Raw genomic sequence first — 18,430 nt, forward strand, 5'->3', positions numbered from 1 at the left:
TCACACATGGGCTCTGATTCTCTCTGGTGTGTGCTCCCCTTAACCCTGCCTCAGGCTTTAGTTACTTCTAAAAGAAGCTGAATAATGCTGTGGGCTTCTGCTCGGCCAAGGCTAGTGGAACCAGGTGTTTAGGAGCACAGGCTCTTCACCAGAAGAGGTCCACCTTGTGCAGCAATAGGCAGAGGCACGCTGGGGGCAGGGGTGGGGATTTGCATTGTTTGGTACAGAGTTGGAGCTGTAGTTAACCTGGAATGTTATTGTGAGAGCTGAGCTGAGTGTGCTTTATCTGTAGCTGGACTAGGATAGTAAGATGAGACTCAGTGTGGACAGGTAACTGTTTTCAATTGCTGCAGTGGGAGCTAGAGGCCATATTAGACAGAAATCTGACTTTTTTGAAATCACTATGTGAGAGTCAGTGTGCACTGAGGGATATGCATTCTCTTTGTGTAATTTTTCTCTGAAAACACTGAAATACAGGTTTTCAAATTCAGATTCCTGGAGATTTTTTGCAAGTGTCGGATAAAGTGGTCTTGGTGTCCCTGGCCAGAGACTATTGGCTGTGTAAATCACACATGTTAGGAGTGATTGAATGATTTTGCCAGTGACTTTGCCTCAGACTCATGCTTTTTAAAATGTTCTGTCATTCAGAACTGCATGGACCCTTCCAGACTGATGCTCCAGAGATCCTTCAGAGTAAAGGCTCATGCAGCAGCAGTGACAATTCTTGTTTGATGCCCTGAGAAGGGCTGGGGTGGGGAAAGGGATAGAGAGAGGGACTTTTCAGGCAGCATGGTGAACTAGGCAGTGATTAGCATGCCTTGGAAGTTGTTTGCAATGGAGTTTTCCAAGTTCCACAACTTGCTGACCAGGCCACATGGAAGAAATACACATGCAGATGCTTTTAGTTGACCAAATGTTCAGACCTGTGTCTGCCTCCTGTTGATCCTCTGATGCTGGTTCTAGTCACCCTTGTTAACTTTGGTCTGTTTCCTAAAATGTTCTAAATCCTCTGCTTGCCTCCATTTGCCCCTTGTCTGCCTCCCCTGTCCTGCAGTACTGTTTTATTTTATTTTCTCTTTCTCAGTGCACATCTCATGTTTCTCTGGATGTCTACTGAAACATGACTTTTTCAGTAAAACACCACAGGAATAATTACATCTTGTTGTCTTTGAAATAAGAAAACTTATGGCAGGAATTTTGTTTAATTTGCTGTGTTAAAGCCTTTGTTCTGTACCTGGCACCATTACTGGTGCTTGTTATACGTGTGGCAATTTCCCAGTTTCCTAGTTGTGACATTTACTGTGAAATTCATTCTTTGTGGCAGCTCCCTGCATGAACACATGTTAAATTAGTGCTCTTTGAAGACTTGGAGGTGCCTTACAGCCCAGTCTTAGGGACTTCATTAGAAATCACAACTTTGTGAAGAACCTGATCGATTTTAGTGTCAGACATCTCCAGTCTGCAGTGGCTTTCAATACTTGCAGTGGATTGCAATACTTGCTGTGGCACATGGCAAAGATGCAAAGCCTTGACTTTGATACAGAACTGGGACTGTTCAAGATGCTATGCTCAAAAGTAGAAAATTCTTTGCAAATGGACTGTTTTAAGGAAAATATTTTTTCTCATTTCTCATATCCTCTCTGTCACCATGAAAGAGGAATAACGTCCAACTAAGATAAAGGGTGTCAAATCCAAACCTGATTAAAGATACGTTTTTATTCATGCCACATGTAATCACACCATAGTGAAATAGAATTAGTGGTTGTGTTGAGAAATTTGGTATAATTAAAATAAAATGGAGTTTAAAGCACAATCTTAACTATACTGAATCTGTACAATTACTTGCCAAATGTGGAAAGCAAGTAGAATCTCATCCTTAGAATATTTTTTAGGGATTGTAACATGATATCACATTAGTTAACAGCTGCATGACTTTGCATTTTTGGCTTACCCAGCTAGCTCTACATGGGTAAATGTGATGATGTGCAGGGAAAATAATTTGAGCTTCATACACAGCTCAGTGAGCTCTTGTGTTGATCATTATGGCTTTGGAGCGAAGTCTTAAGGTGGTGAAATCATCAGCTCATTACTGAATAACAGTCAAATTGAAAACAACCTCCTTCCAAAAGCAAAGTGTTCAGAACAAAATGGAGAACATCTCTGTGTACGGATCAGGGTTTGTCTGAATAATATCCAGATCTGGTTTCACATCTTCAAAAGGAGCTGGTGAAGGTGCAGAGAAGGGGAATGAGGTTCATCAGAGATCTGCAATGTCTGTCCAGAGAGATCTTCTTCTGGTCAAAGAAAGACTTAATAGGTTAGGACTTGCCAGTCTGTAAAATATGTGACTGGAAAGGAAATAATGTGCCAAGGAGAAGCTGGAATGCATTGAGTTACTGTTCTTGAGTATGAGTGAGTGGCATCAAGTAAGGCAAGCAGGAGCTAGAGTAGATGGAAGAAGGTAGGTGTTAGTGTGTCAGAAAACTGAGGCGTAGAATTCCTTGTCACAGGGCGCTATATACTAAAAGGATATACTGATTTGAGAGACTTTTGAACAAGTTCAAGGAAGATATTTAGTAAGTCTCTTAATATATAGAAACCTTCTCAGGAAGCTTCTAAACTGAAAATCATTGCTCGCTAATCACTTATAATCAAGGATACTCTTTTCTGTTCATCTGGTTTTTGTTTGTTAGGGAACTGACTGGGTTGAATAGACTTCTGCTCTGCCTCTGGTTCTTCTTTCCTTGGGAGAGCTGTTTTTAATGCCTGTGTCCCTTGCTGGGGGCCCTTCAGCCCTTTCAGGTCACGGTCTGTTATGGCAGGAATGATTCTGTGTGTTCATAAACATTTTACTAGGATGAAGCATCAAACCTGAAAGAAACAATTCCTGTTGAGAACTTGTCATGCTTTTCTGGTTACCCAGACTGTTGTCAAAGACCACAGAACTCTGACCTGTGAGGATGGTGCCTTATCCCTGTTTGGCCTGGCTGATTATGGGAGAAGCTTTGCTGCCATTAACCAATGAAAACCCTTATTCCTCTTTAACTTTCACCATGTTAGTGCAGGCCCCATGCCATAATTTTCCTGCTTAGATAAATTTTCCCTTCTGCTGGGGTCTGGGTGCCTGGGAGAAAGGGACTGAAGGGCCTTTCTGCTCTGGACAGAAACAGGAGTGGAAATCACTCCAGCTGTTGTGCCCATGCCACTGTGTCATTGTTGGATGCCGTGTTTGGAGGCGTCTGTTCCCAATGAGGCTGCACTGCCTGAGCCTCGGGACTCTCAGAAGAAATAAGAATGAAAGAGGTAATCTTTGTGGTGCTGGGGTAGGAGGGGCAGTGCTGCGGGTGGGACCTGCTCACTGCTTCTCACATGAGGTTGTGGCCTTCCAAACTGAGAAATCTTCAGGCTGGGAAGAGGTTTGTGTGGGCCAGGGGTCCTCACTGGCTGTGAAAACGAGTGCTGCAGTGCCTGGCTGTGCCCTGGATGGGGCTAGGCTCTGTGCAGAGGGTTTGTAGAGACCTTTCCCATTTCGTTAATCTCATGGTCCATGGAAGGGAAGCATTTTTTGTACTTTAGTCAGAGCTTCTGTTCCCTGATCTGGAAGGAGGGAGATGAAAGGAAAAAGCTGCCTTCTAAAGATAGGGGAGACATGGTTAAGGTACTTTGTAAAATAATGTAGCTTTGGGGCTGGGGATAGAGGAGCTTTTGCTCTAAGGTGACTGGCAGTACGCAGCACCCCTGTAGTGAGAAAGCTTGTTCTGGAGTAACAGTGTTGTAGTGCAGAGGGTGTGAATGAGAATGAAGTGCTGTGGAGTATGCAGTTCTTTCTTTTGGACATCATAGGAGAAAGAGAGCTTGGATAAAATAACAGTCCAACTAAGTGCTCAAGTTTTTTGATGTATCTTTGTTGGGCTTGGAGGATGTGTGAAAGATTCAGGAAGAAGTTTGTCTTTACTAGTAATACATCTCGTTAAGGGTTCAGGTTTTATCATGCAACTGCCAAAATTTGCCACTTTTGACCCAAATGCTGCATGTCACTTGTGGTCACTCTTAGGAGGCTTGGCACTTGATGTGCTGCCCTTGCAGAGATGCATGCACATAACCTGACTCTTGAGTTTTCCAAAGCAGGTACTATCATAGTGTATCTAGCCATTCTGGATTTTTTTTCCCAACATTTAATTTTCATGTTATCCCAGGTCCTAAGTTAGCAGTAGGTTATCCTCCACTCTAAAGACTATGTTGGTGTTGTTGGTAAGGAAAAATGGATGGTGTCTGAGGCAGTAATGTGAGCACATTTGAGCATTCAAATATTTATAAATTACTGAAATTTGTGCTGAAGCCAATAACAGAAGTGACTGCAGATGGTGGAATATTACCAATATTCTGCTCTTTCCACCCTCTCCCACCATTCAAGCTGACAAGTTTGGAACTACATTCATTGCATTTGATCACTTACAATGAAGGGAAAACCTTTGTGCTGCTAGCAAAACCAGGAAAAAAGACAACTGTTGTTGACTTGCTTGCCAAGATACTTGGAATGAAAGAACTGTCTGAAGTGAATGCTCCCAAAATCTGTGTGTATTTACAGTATAGTGAACACACAAATTGGCAGCAATGTGGAGTTTTTGGAGCCCATAAAGACTTCAAGGCATTGCTTTGATTTTTTGTTGTTGCTGTTTTTGCTGGCAGCCTTCTCCTCATGTCCTTGAAGTGTTTTATAATGTTCTGCTCTCCAGAGCTGATCAACCACAGGCTTCCCTGTTGTAGCGCTTGGCTTTGAGTTCCTTGTAGCTCCAGTGGCTTGTTTGTGTTTTTCTAGGCTGTCTGAGCTTTTCAGAGTTGCTTCTTAGCTTCTTTCTCCTCGCAGAAACAGGCAGTTTTGAAGTGCATTTCTGTGGTGGGTTAGTGGAAAAAAAAATCATTGATTGCTGTTTTAATACTAGGAAAGATTTAGCACAAAGTAGGAGTACCAGTCACTGGAAAAGTCGAGGCCGCAGAGAGGACATGAGGCCATCCTCTGTCTACAGAGGAGCTAAAGGAATCCACGGGCTTCCACATAAATACTTGGGTCTTCTAGTCAGATCTTAGAGTGTTTCCTCTGTCACATACCATGAGGCAGAAATCCAGATGAGCTGTTAGTTCCTTTCTTTGTCTTTGGTTCTCTTTCCATGTGCTATTTGTTAATGCCAGTGTGGGCAGTATGTCTGGTGTGTTTGTTCAGTGAACCTGACTACGACTTGGGCAGTACGAAGCCTTCTCTTTTGGCAGGAGTCTGAATGCAATTTCAGAAAAAATTACTTCATCAGAGGCATTTCCTGTGGCAGGCCTTGTGGTTATTGCACTCACTGGCAAAGAAAATTGCAATTAATACTGAAGTTCATTCAGCACAGAGGATGGCATTCACCTAAAAGTCTTAGTCTTCTCCATCCAGGATTTTATCATCTGACTGCATTCGGTCGCAATCTCACCTCTTTGTGGTGAGGTCTGTTACTTACACTTGAAGAGACTGTCTATGCTTGCAGCTTAGACAGCTTCAAGGGCAGCTGGGTTCTTCAGCCCAATGAGAGGCTCCTTGCACAACTGAATTTGGAGTGGAAATCCTGCCCAAAATGTTGACGCTACTGTCAGTTTTGAAGGCCAGATCTTTCTGATCTCAGCTATCAAGGTCTCAATGAATGCTCTTCGTACTTGGATGCCTTCAGAAGTAGCCTTCTCAAAACAGTGTTTTTAAATCTTATCTTTGCCTTATGAATTTTAAAGGTCCCCTGCCCTAGCTGGATCAGATCTCCTCCATGCTGGCCACAGAATATCCATCTCTTCTGGCAGTTGATGTCCACATTGGGAAGCTTCGTTCTCAGGTTATAAACTTGAACCCCTTGATCTGCCTCTTTCACCATGACTGTGGTGTTTATTTCTGTCTCAGCAATGCTGTGCAGTCTTGCTGGAGAAACTTTTGATCCACCAGCCTGCCAGTTGAATTTTCCAAGACCTAGTTTATGTGTTTGGGGTGTGTGTAGTATGCAGTATTTCATGTTGGTAGCTTGGGTTTCTCCTTCCATGCTCGTGTTCCTTTGAAGTGCTTATGTTCTTATTCATCTTCCTAACATCAGTCTAACAGCAGACCTGTGGCACTCTGATCTTCTCAGACTGTGTAATGGAAAGAATGCTGCTCTTTCTGGTAGCTGCAAGTTCCCTTCAGCAGCAGCCTTTGCCTGGTCTGACAGCATTGCTGTCAGGGAAGAGAACAACTTCCTGAGAATAATGTACATCATCTGCAATGCTCTGTTCTGGGATTTTTTTGTGTATGTATATCTGAGAAACAGGAAGTATTGAGATGTTACTTGGGGAGGGTTCTGCCTGAAATCTTTTCTGTGTTCTAGAGAACAAGTTACTGAAACATGCAGTAAAACAAAGCAGCAATGTCTCTCTGCTGTATCACAGCTGGATTCACCAGGGACTGTTGTTCTGAAGTGGATATTTTTATCATGGAATGTGAGATGCAGCAGCCCCAGTATGCCACTCCACAGCCGGGTTGCCATGCTGTCACAAACCACGCTCACCACTGCAATGTCTGAGTAACTGTTCACTATTTCTTTGAGTAAAACTGGAGTTACTCAGCTGTATAGTTTCAGACTAAATAGGGCTTTATGAGAAACAGGCTGGTCTTCAGATCTCTGAAATAGCAAGTGTTCATTTAAACCTCTGCAACTGCAACCAAGCAGATGGATTAAGCTGTGTTACATATTTTTAAAATTTGAGGAGATGGTAATTTGGAATGATACTTATTAAGTGAGAAGGGTAATAAACAGAACATTGACTTCCTTTTCTCCTTGCCTCAGCGACTTTCTAATCCCTTCAGAAGAAAGCTGTCCTGTGATTATGATCTTGGATGGGGCTCTTGAGACTTGCATGCTTAGTTCTCATTGCTGCTGCTGCCATCCTGTGTGACCTTGACTAAGTTATCTCTTTAGGTCTCAGTTTTTCATCTGTATAAAAAAGAAAAGCCCCAAAAACCAGAAACGAAACCAGGAAGCCCACAAAAATAAAAACAACCCACAAACTCAAAGTATTTTTATTTACATCGTATCTATATAATTACACAATGGGACACCATTTTCAGTTGGATTTTTAGGTATTGGTGCAGTAAATCTGACTGTATGTTGTAAATACATCTTGGATAGTGTGATTTGAACATTATGGTTCAATAGTTTAATAGCATTTATTTCCCCAGTCAGAATGTCAGTTTTTTGGCTGGAAATCAAAGCAGCAAGGAAGAGAAATGCTGGGTGTTGGAGTGTAGTAACTGACTGTTGGCTCAGTCCTATTGTAGTAATTCTTTGCATATAAGTGAGTGGAGCTTTTTGAGTTACTTGTTTTCAACATCCTTTGATTCTTTTGGTCAACCTGGAAGGCTCCTAAGAGTTCTCAAAATCTGTTCTGATTCACAGATGTTCTTGCAAGAACCCTATGCAGTGAAGAACTGCAGAGTTGTTCTAGAAACATTGTCAGATGCATTCGAATAACTGCCAACATTAGAACAGCTGACTTGAGGATACAGTTTTCAGGTGATGGTCTGCCCAGTGTTTGATTGTTACATTCATAAGTGTGTTAGAGAATGTTAAGGGCTTTGACCTTGGGCTCGTATGTTTTCATGGACAGAATCCACTAAAACCTTCTCATCTTTATGCTGAGACAGTCTTTGGACAGTGGGATCATTCTACTGGCCTGCTTTTATTTTTTTTTTTTTTTTTTTGTGAAAATGTTGCTGATTTAAATACTTCAGATTATAAAAAACTCTGGGACAGCGGTAGGTCCTTGCCAGTGACTGGCTAGAGAATTCCCAGGTGAGGTGTAGCTGGCTGCCTTCTATGCTGCACCCTCAGGGCGTGTTGGGATTGGGGTGGTACCTGACAATCCCACACAGAGAAAGCTAGACCAAAGGTTCTATGCATGAGCCAATAGTCTGTTTGGATTAGAGAGAAAACCTTATTGGATGGAGGTTTGGAAAGAGGAAGACTCCATGTTGGCTGACCCCTAGGAAAGGATAGAGCTGCAGGGAAAGGAGCTGTGGGAAGGCCGTTGTATTCTGTGTACTGCAGGGCTGCTCTCTAGCTCCTTTGAGTTTCTTTCAATTAGGAATTTGAACTGAAACATTTGAACTGATGTTTTGCCAGCAGTAGGAAATAGTTGTGGACGTAGATCCTGAAACTGTGAACTATGATTATTTCATGACCTGTGAGTAAATAGGCTAGAGGTTTATATTGGGGCACAGTCTGTCTATATGTTTGTTTGTTGAGTGAGTCTGTCTAGCTGTTGGTCTGTATTTCTCACTCTCTTTCTCTCTTTGTGCCTCACACAGGCTCTGCCATGAATTTTCTCTGACCCCTTGGGGCCATTCCCACATAAAGCTTTGATGTGTGTGCCCAGAGCTTGATTGACAAGGAAGTTTCAGTGGCAGCAGCAGGGAAATGAAGAGAAAAGGGCAGGGCTTTGAACTAAAGAGCTTTGAGTTCTGAGTTTCTGTGCTTACTTATCTCCTTCAGAATGTTAATTATTTACCAAGATAATTGGTCGGGAGGCAAAAAAAAAGAGAGGGGAGGTTATTAAAAAATTCCAACACTAACACACTACAAAAACCTCATTTTCCAACTTGCAGCTGGCATGAAAAGGATGTTGTGTGTAAAAGGGCTTGAGTGTATGTCTGTTGAGGGGGGGGCTTTTTTTAAGGCACCCATTTCCTAAATAGACGAATGCTGTAGAAACATCAAAGCTCTTTTGAGAGTTTTTTTCTGGGATTTCTAAACCATGTCTGGTACTTTGTAATTAAAGTTTATGGAGACCTGTCTTTGTGACTGGAGCAGGCAACCTTAGGCCCTGTTGATGGAGGAATGAAATGTTAAAAGACCTACTAAATAATTATTTTGCTAAAATGTTCAAGGATGTGAATTTGCCTGGATGCTTTTTCAGGAGCTGAGTCTTGGAGCAGAGTGATAAATGTCTCCTGTTTCAGCCTAGCATGATGTTGACTGTGCTGCATGACACAGTCTCCTGTGGCCTCTGGATTAATGTCAAAAAAATGTGTAATACCATGTTCTCATCTGATGCTTGTAGGCAGGAAGAGAGGTGAAGCTATTTCATTCTGCCTTCAGTTAATGCATTTTATTAGTCTCCATATTAGGCAGCAGTCCACAGCCTCCTCTGTGAAAATCAGAGTTCTTTTGAGTTCTGGTAATTGCTGCACTGGATTGGGTCCAAGGACCATCATTCCAGTATCCAGCTTGGGCTGATGGTGGCAACAGCCGCTCAAGAAAACTCCAGAGCAATCAGTCTGCCCTGCACAGTTCCCCAGTACATATGAGTGATACCAAGTGGGGCAGTGACTTGCTTTTATCTGGTTATTTATTTATTGGATCAGTGTGACAAGTTTAATATTACCGTTTTGCCAGGGAAAATGTAGGCCATTAATTAACATTTGCTGTATGGTTTCTGGCTATAGTGGTACTTGCCTCTTTCACACCATGATGATTTGGTTTCTTTACCTGTCTCTTAGTACAAGGCTTCCTAAAAGCTTAATAGAATTGTTTCAGCTAGTTATTCTTTATGTGGTATTATACTGGCATGTATATATATAATGCATGTAATAAATATAATGGTTATTTTTTCAGAGTACTTTCTGGAACAGCTGTTTATGCCATATCATATTAATCTTCTGCATATCATACCCTTTTAAAAATCTAAGCCTGAGCTTGCAGTAGTGTCTGTTTTTAGAGTGAAATTTAATAACTTTGGCTCTCTTGCTCTTTGTTTCCCTTGGGAACACTTGGATTCACCACAGGATGTGGTGGTATAGTGCTTTGTAAAGTATCGCTGAGCTTTTTTGAAGAGGTGGTGTGACACTGGGGTCACTGTCAGTGGCAGAGCAACCTCCATAGGTAGGTCCCTCCTTTATACCTACAGGTGGATTTGTGATTCCTTAGTTGAACAGGGGATGTATGAGTCCAGTTTCACAGTTTCTCTGGTGCCCAGAAAAGGACCAAAAAATACTGAAGTGACCTGCATCTGACATATGGGGAGAGGTAGAGTCGAGGTTGTTCAGCCTGGAAAAAGAGAAGCTCTATGGGGTCTTGTCAATGTGTATTGTAAAAGAGATGGGAAGTAGCAAGGAATATGGTCCAGAGTTCTTAGCAATGCCCTGTAAAAGGACAAGAGGAAATGGACACAAATTACAGGGATTTTCATTGAAATAAAAGGAAAAAAAATAACCACAAACCCACTGGATAGAAAAAAATATTTGAATATGACAATTATTCTGCTAAGTAGGAACTAGGAATTCAGGTTGGATTTATAAAAGGAAATACTTAATCCTGGAAAGGTGGTGAAACTGGATACATTTCAACTATAGACAGGGCGTAAATGTAATAAAATTATTTAGAATAGATTTTGGAAGGGCATAGCTGGATTTTTCTTCTCTTGGTGTCAGCCACTCAGAAGATTCTTCATCATATTAATGTTATCTACTCAGCAGTGGAGAATCTGGGTGCAGTACAATGGCCTTAGATACAGGGACAGAGGAGAAGGAATGGCAGGGCATTCCTGCAGTAAGCACTTGCTGTAGGGGTCTCATCACCTGTTTAGTAAATCAGATCATAAAATTTTCCTTCATGTCTTACTCTGAATGGCCTGTGCTCTGTAGAAGTTTAAGTTTTTCTGACTTTCAGATGGTTAGTGACCTTGGTTTGAACTCCATGAATTTGTCTGTAGCTGTCTAACCTGTCTCTAATGTTCACAGTGAACTGTGAAAGCATCTACAGACAGTGATACTTTCTTTTCCCCTTTTGTTGCAGGCTAAACTTTTCCCAACTGCTGTCATTCATTTTGGATCGGAGGAGTGCAGGGGTGAGTGCATTTCCTTTCTCATTCAGTTGACTGTATAGTTCCTGCAGTAGACTCAGTATTGCATCCTTGCTGTCAGAGTTCTTCAGTCAAAAGGAACTGCAGTCCTTGAGAATGCTGGTGAATGTCCCCATTCTGGCTGGCAAAAGCTCTGCAGAGCTGGTTTGGTCAGCTTGAGCACAGATGTAGACATTGTACCTCTATTATGGGATTTGATAGGCTGGGGAGTAGGCATTGTCTGCCATGGGATCACGAATGATGGAAGAATGACTCCTAGGAAAAAAAATCCTGTTGTTCAAAATGTTAACCAGACAAATGTCTAAGAAATGCTTTTGCAGAGCTCCTGTGGTAGTGGACTGGCTGGAGATGGTAGAACAGATCTGAATCTTAGGTTCTTTGGCATCTCTGGTTTGTGCTTAGAATTCTTGTTTCTCTCAGGGACCAAAGTATGCTGTGTCTCCACAGAAAAGTTTCTGAGGTGCAGTGAGCACTGAAAGAAAATGTTAAGGTCTTGAAGTTTGAATGATGAAATAGAACACCTCTGAGTCGTGAAAGAAACAGGCATGGTTTAGTAATGTCCTGTGTCATTTGGAGGAAGGTGATGTAGATTTATTGTAGTATACAGCAGGTATTTTTGAGTGGAGGGCTATGTGATACTGTGGTGATTGATGTATCTGTGTTACCAAATAAGTGATTTGGTTTCATTTCTAAACAGCTTGTTTCCTGAAATCAGACCTGCTGAGCTCTGCAGTTTCTCCTTCTGAAGCTGATTTATTAGTAGCCAGGTATGTTGGAGTTGAGTAGAGTTGCAAATGCCATAGTATTTCAGGAATGGGAAACATGAAATAAGCCCAACTTACTACAAAGAAAAGTGCTTTGAAAATACTAGGACTTCCTTCTGTCCAGAAACAGTCATACTGTCATACTCTACTTCGTAGCTTTGTGAGTCCTTTGCAAAATAGGATATCAGTGACTTAAGTAAATACTAGTGCTTCTATCATGGGAGAAGAAGAGCTTTTTCAATCTAACTTTAAAAGTTTAAAGGTGGTGGTGGTGGTACAGGGGACTATTATGAAAAATGAAGCTTAATTCTACTTGCTTATTTCCTTTCTCTGATGTTTGTCCAGATCATTAGTTCCTTCTGCTTCATCAACTTTAGCATCAGTGGCTCCATCCCTATCTGAACCAGAAGTGGGAAGTGACAAAGAGACCATTGAGCGGCTAGAAGCAGCCAGCACTCAGGGAGCTCTGCAAGTGTTTAGAAAAGCTCCTGGGAAAATACCCAAATGGCTGAAGCTTCCAGGTATCAATAAATCATAGGACAGTTCTGCTCATTCTGAGCTGCCCCCACAAGGCAGCCTCCTCTCTGCCAAATGTGTTGGATATTGATGGTATTGTTGCAGATGTCAGCTTATGCTTGCAGGACATTTGGTTCACTGTTGGTCAGTCACAAATTCGTTGATGACTTGAACCTCAGCCTTCCTTCACTGGAGAAGTATATGAATGCAGATTCTGAACATTGGGAACTCTGATACCTAATCCATATGCTTGTAGCATTTTTAACTGTGTTCTGAGCTTGGTATGCTGAGCTCTACACTCTGCCAGTGTAGTTCAAATACTAATAGGCAGGATATTCTACATATCAAGGGACCATGTAATCTCTGAAATCTCTGGCATAGCTCTCCTTTTTCTGCTGTAGTCTGTTTTAGTACTTTCACTTCTCTTGAATTTTTTAGTTGGTCTTACTTTTTTTAATCTTCACTGCAAACCAGTAGGGGTTTTCCATAATTAAGATTGCAACCAATTGTCCATTATATTTTTTTCTTATTTTATCCTGATCAGAAAACTGTGACCTTTGTTTTTAGTCCCAGAACAAATGACTTATGTGTGTATTTTAGACGAGAATTTATACAGAATATGAAGTAACTATAAAAGGAATTCCTGAATTATACAATTGGCAATATTCACTTCTTGATGCAGTGGCAAAGGTGGGGCAGGGGGGTAGAGGAAAAGAAAGAAAGGGGGTGGGGGGGGCAAAAAAAGAGAGATATTCAGTCTGCTCCCTTAGCAGAAGCAAAATGGAGTGACGTACTAATAATGCCAAATGTTGACTTAATGGATGAGAATTTTAGTATCAGTTTCTGGAAGACAGTGCAGGGCTATCAGTTCCAGCAAGCAGAGGGTAAGGTGTGAACAGTGGGTCAGTGTGTTTCCCTGCTGTGGCTGGTCTGGATTAGATTGGTGCTGAGATGCTGATGCAGTGGGAAACAGGATCTTCACTGTTTGCCATTTCCAGTATGTTTGAAACATTGCACTTGAAACAGTTTTCTTTCCCAAGATTATTTGGATAAAGTACCAAATATTATCCCACCTACCTGTGCAGGTTTCCCATTTAACAGTTGTTATGGAAGGTTAATAATATGCTCTAAGCTGTATGTTAATAATGTGAAGGATGAAGTTCCCTGCTCGAAAAGTTGTGATGTGTTTACTATTTCATCTCCCCAAATGCTCTCTTGTGGTCCCCAATGCTGCCTGAACACAGCAGTGACCAGAACCCTCAGCCACCAGTCTGTTTTATTGAGAAATGAGTAAGTGATAATTACATGTTAAGTGTTTTAATGGTGTTGTGTTTATTTTGTAGGTGGAAAAAGATGAAGCATCCTGGGCTGCTGGATCACTGAATTGTCAGCTGTGCCCTCTTCTCCACGAACTTACTGAGAATATGTAAAAGGTGTTGGTGGCCCTGGAGAGATCTAATCTGTATGAACATTAGTTATAAAAAGAGAATGGCTATTTCAGATACCAGTTGCAGCTGGTGGAGGAGTTTGTGGTTCTTTGTGACTACAGAAGCAAGGTTAGAGGTTAAATTTAAAGTTTCTTGCATGCAAATAATAAGAATAGAGAATTAAGGGGGACATGATTCCTATATACTTCCTGCAAAGGACTTTGTTTCTATCCATATTTTTAAATTCAAGTCCTCTCAGTTCCACCTTCAGAGATCACTTGATTCTAGCCTGTATTCTAGTAGCAAGATACAATCTGGTTCAGCTTTATTTATAATTATTAAGTGGTGCCTAGAACAAGACTTCTCTCTGCCTCTTAGTATTAGGGTTAGTGCTGCTGATAATTCTGGGCATAGATGGCTGGAAAATGAAGAGGAAGCACTTCAGTTACTTAAACCAGTTGAGATCAGTGAACTTTCCTGTGAAGCACTTGGACTGCTGCACTCGTATTGTGTTCAGTTGCCAGAATCTTGTTAACAAGGCACACAGGTGTCTGTTCATGGAATGCCTGTTGAGCTTGTTTCTGCCCTAAGCTCTAGTTTTATTTTCACTGTATATAATTACCATCAGTAATTAGTTACAGCAAGGGAAGAAACATCCAGTTGAAGGGTCTCTTCAAATGACAGTTGATTGGTGGCCTCAGTATTCCCAGAGCAGGGTAGGTGTGCTCTGCACCGCAGTTAGTGTACAGGGGAAAGGCCCAGTCCAGATCTTTGTCTCCTGCAGATCTCATGTGGGGGGGATGAATATTGGTTAGCATTGCCCTTATAGTGGAGATGAACTCTGTTGTGCCATGGCAGTCATGGTGCTGGATTTTGTTTGAAGCCTTCTCTGGGGATCAGTGATCTGTGGAGAGCTGGGTTTCCATGGTACAGTAATACCATGTTTTCCATTTTCCTTGTTTTCTCCCTGCACTACATGTGCATCTGCACAATTTGTAGATGTAATAAAGCAGAGTGGCCATGGGGGCCCTTTTGGTCAGTCCCGTTAATAACTTCTTGCCCTGGCACTTGGTGTGTGTGTCAGTTCACAGGAACCTGTTCTCTTTTCAGCTGGCCTGTCATGCCTTGTTCTCTTCCTTCAATTTTTTTTCAACAAAGCAAAACGGAGCTTTGTATCATCTGAATGAACTTCAAAGTGGCTAGAAAGGGCACCCTGGGTTCCTGGCACTTGTCATTGCCTCCCTGCCTGGCCAACATTTCCCTTCAGGTCTAATTACTTCCAAATGCTCACAGATGCTTTGAAGAAACTTGGAGGGAGGGGGGGGGCCATGAAAGAAAGGTGGAAGAGGAGGAAGGAGTCTCAAAGTAGAAAGAGCACAGAATGCTTTAGCAAAAGAATGGATTGATTTCTTATATGACACCTGGATGTGAACAGGGAACGTGTGCAGCCACTGGCAGTGGGAATGTGAGAGCACTGTGTACATCTCCTGTGCTCAGTCCTCCCTGTGGAAAGCAAGTCCTTCTAACACTTGATAGGCTATAAAAGACATACCACAGCAAACAAAAAAACAGTTTAAAGTTTATTACTCTTTGGTGAATTAAGTATGGGCTGAGCCCCCGCTGCATAGCACTGTCGGTATCTTGGTTCAGGTGCTGTATCAGGCTTATTCATGTCACACAAATCAGAGGTAGATGGTAGCTAGAGCTGCCTTGCTGAATTTATAGTTATGCTGAATTTATACAGATATCCTGTGGGGAAACCAGGAGCTGTTGCTAATGATGGGGAAATACTTGTGCTGGTGTTTTTGGTTTCCAGGATTAGAATATGCAGAAGCAGTGTGCCTTCAGATGTGCTAGTCCTTATTTTTTGAAGAGCACAGGTGACATCAAATATTATAATCTGCTTAACTGATTTTCTTAGCTGCTCTAATTATGTCAGTTTTTGTAAAGGGTTAGGACCATAACTATCCCCTGCAAGTACCTGACACGGATAAACAAGTTTAGGGACACAAGCAGCAGTATCAGTATTCTCGGGGCAGTTTCATGGGTTAAGTGTGAGGGCTTTATGTTGCTGACTGTGTTCCCTCAGGCAGTTCTGCCCATGCTTGTCCCTTGTGTAACTCAGCTGTGCATCAAACCCAGTTTAACCACAAGAATGAAAAAATTGCTACCTTCGATAGCTAGACAAGAGGTCTTATTCCCCTTCCCTATACAAAGAGTTACTTTTAGCTGCTGCTGCTATTCAGTTGCTGCTTTATTGTGGATGTCCACATGAGCAGTTCTGTGTGTCAGGGAAGGGAACTCAAGCCTTTTTAGGGCAGCAACTTTGGGACTGCTGTTTCAGTAGGTGTCAGGGTGAAGGCAGACAAGGACCTGAAATCTGGAAAAGGCAAGGAAGTAGGAGTGAATTAAGGGGGACAGGACACCCCCTCAATTAAAATGGTGGGCTCTTCACTAAGGTACTTGCTACAAGGGTACCTGCAATTACCTGATGAACTGGTTTTGTTTCAGTATCACTTCTGCTGGAGTAGCTGAACTCATCCTTGTGGTTTTAGGACATTCAAAGGTAGAATCACTTGCCTTTTTTTTTTTTTTTTTTTTTTTTTTTGCTGTTGCCTTTTTTTTTTTTACCAATGGTTGGGGGCTGAAGACTGATCTAGGTCAGTTCCTTCATTGCATGTGTTGTACAGCTGAACAGTTGTCTCAGCTGAGAAGCTGCGGTGCTGGGGACTTCTTAAGCTGGTACTGTCACCAGTGTACTGAAACTGCAGTTTTTGTGAGGTTTCCAAGTGGTTGGTGTCCTGAGGGATGACCCCGATAGCTCCTAGCTCAAAGTGCACAGTGGCCCACTGAGCCTCTGCCTGTCACAGCTTTCCTGAGAAAAGGACTGCTCGCTCTGGCTGATCCTGCAGCAAGCCAGCGGTCAGCTACGCTCTGTGCAGCCAGCCGAGCATTTCCCAGTAAAGCCACTTGGGCTGTGTGGGTCCTGCCCACATGTGTAAGGTTTCTTATTTCAGTGGCCCCCTGCCCCCCGCTGCTGCCAGAGGGGCCAGGCTGTCCCATGATGTGGGATTCTCACACATGCTGTTTGTTATTTCGTCCTACAAAGATTTAGGGAAGAGGGTGGGTGAGGGGGAAGCTCTGCAAGTCTTTGAAGCAACTTGACTTTTGATGATGAATTGCAGCAAAGAGCCTACACAAGGAAGGGAGATTTGTTTTTAACTTACTGATGTTTCTTTGTGAGAACAAATTTACAGCAGAGGGGGAGCAGCCTCTGAGGAGAATATTGAATGGTTAAAAGGTTTCAAACATTCTTTGATGTCACAGCCTGAGAAATACTGGAAGGTAGTGAGGGACAGACACTGTTTATTTATAAAATAAAGATCTGTTACCTGCTTTTGGCAAGTCCTGCTTGTGACTAAGCTCCTGTTAATGACTTATTCATTAGGAAGGCTTGGAGCTGCACATGGAGCTGCTGTTACAGCTGCCTGCTTGAGCCAATGAGAGCCTGAAGGCTGGATGGTATTTCCAGCCATTACATCTTTCCATGGATCCCTGTGACGCAGCACCTCTTTCTCCTGTTAGCTGTGAAAGCAACAGCTTCTTACCACGTGAAATACAGGCCTCTGTTACAGGAGTAAGGCAACAAGATGGAAACAAGTTATGCATTCAGCTGAACAAAATAAGCCTATGGCACCCTCTTCTGAAAAACAGTATCTGATAGCATCATTGCTTTGGGCTGTGTTGTGCTTGGTAAATGAGGGAGGAAACAGAATCAAAATGGCAGAGGAAGAAAAAGTTGAGACTGCTGGTCCCAGGGTGTCTCTGAGGCTGAGACACACCTCAAGTCAGGACTGTCTGCTGACAGGCGACGACATGTGCTTCAAGGAGGCCTCTAGAAATCCAGGAGCTGCAAGAAAAGAGCAGCAAGCAAGTCAGGACAGAGGTTGGGTTCTCAAAACCGCTCCTGAAAAGATGAGGATTAGTCTGTTCAGCCCATATTTTCATTCTGTTCCATGCAGTTCAGATGCACAGTTACATACCAGCTGTGGCAATGCTTTCTCCAAGTGCTCAGTATCCACTTTCTTCAGGTCCTCTGCCTGAGCCTGCCGAGCTGCCCGTGACGCTGCTTCTGCAGCCCAAGTGAAAGAAAAGGAAGGGCAGTGAGAGGGGTCTGGGAGCAGTCACCTGGGGCGCCGGGCTGGTGTTCTGGGAGGAGGCCCGGCGCCCCGGATGAGTCTGGCAAGCTGGGTCACACCTCCAGCTGTGTAGGAGGCAGCAGAGCCGAAACAGGACGGGAGCAGTCGAAGGGTGGCCGGGTGCTCGGGAAGGAGCCGGCAGCCCATCGCTCTAAGGCTGGGGCGGGGGATGGCCCTGCGCGCTCACCTCGGACGAAGACCTTCAGCAACTCGGCCACCAGCAGCTGCGCGTCGGCGTTAACTGCAACGACAAGGCGGTGAGGGGAGGCGGGGCTCGGCCCGAACGGCCCGCCGCCGCCCGCGGCCGCCCCGGTACCTCGAGTCCTCCCGTCCCGGAAATGGAGGCGGAGAAGCCGATCCACGGTGTCCTGTGCGGAGAGAGGAACGGGTGAGCGGGGCCGGGGCCGCGCCCGCCGCTCGGGGCAGCGCCCGGAGCCGCCGCACCTTCCTGAAGCCGCCGGCGCGGCCGCCCCGCTCCGCCATGTCCCGCGCGCGGCCGGGCCCGCCTCCCGGGGGCGCGCAGGGCGGGAGCGCGCGCGGCCGGGGAGCGGTTCCGGGGCAGCCGCGGCCGGGAGCGGTATCGGGGCAGCCGCGGCCGGGAGCGGTTCCCGGG

The 18,430-nt window shown here is 43.7% G+C and overlaps 2 protein-coding genes across 6 annotated transcripts in view; one reads left to right on the plus strand and one right to left on the minus strand.

The window, feature by feature from the left end:
- ASPSCR1 (ASPSCR1 tether for SLC2A4, UBX domain containing) overlaps nt 1-17,023 on the plus strand; it is a 44,884-nt gene extending 27,861 nt beyond the window's left edge. For 3 of the 4 annotated variants that reach the window (XM_072937136.1, XM_030287524.4, XM_072937137.1), the window contains 4 exons: nt 10,845-10,896; nt 11,609-11,678; nt 12,021-12,196; nt 13,535-17,023. In XM_072937136.1, the coding sequence (XP_072793237.1) occupies nt 10,845-10,896; nt 11,609-11,678; nt 12,021-12,196; nt 13,535-13,548 (312 nt within the window). In that variant the 3' untranslated portion in view covers nt 13,549-17,023. Of the gene's footprint in view, nt 1-7,448; nt 7,566-10,844; nt 10,897-11,608; nt 11,679-12,020; nt 12,197-13,534 lie in introns of those variants that run through there. The other variant, XR_012058626.1, reaches the window with a different exon arrangement.
- CENPX (centromere protein X) lies at nt 16,968-18,421 on the minus strand. 2 transcript variants are annotated; one of them, XR_005982159.2, is made up of 6 exons: nt 18,262-18,421; nt 18,134-18,185; nt 18,005-18,058; nt 17,662-17,750; nt 17,461-17,528; nt 16,968-17,203 (listed from the first exon to the last, which is right to left on the minus strand). XR_005982159.2 is itself a non-coding variant. In XM_030287530.4 (5 exons), exons 1-5 carry the CDS (start codon nt 18,298-18,300, stop codon nt 17,514-17,516), a joined length of 249 nt encoding a protein of 82 aa, XP_030143390.1. In that variant the 5' UTR covers nt 18,301-18,421; the 3' UTR covers nt 16,968-17,513. The 2 variants fall into 2 exon arrangements, 1 of the variants encoding a protein (XP_030143390.1); XM_030287530.4 differs by having other exon boundaries at nt 16,968-17,528.
- Nucleotides 18,422-18,430: the final 9 nt, after the last annotated feature.

This window comes from Taeniopygia guttata, chromosome 18 (genome assembly GCF_048771995.1).
Source record: "Taeniopygia guttata chromosome 18, bTaeGut7.mat, whole genome shotgun sequence".
Taxonomy (NCBI): domain Eukaryota; kingdom Metazoa; phylum Chordata; class Aves; order Passeriformes; family Estrildidae; genus Taeniopygia; species Taeniopygia guttata.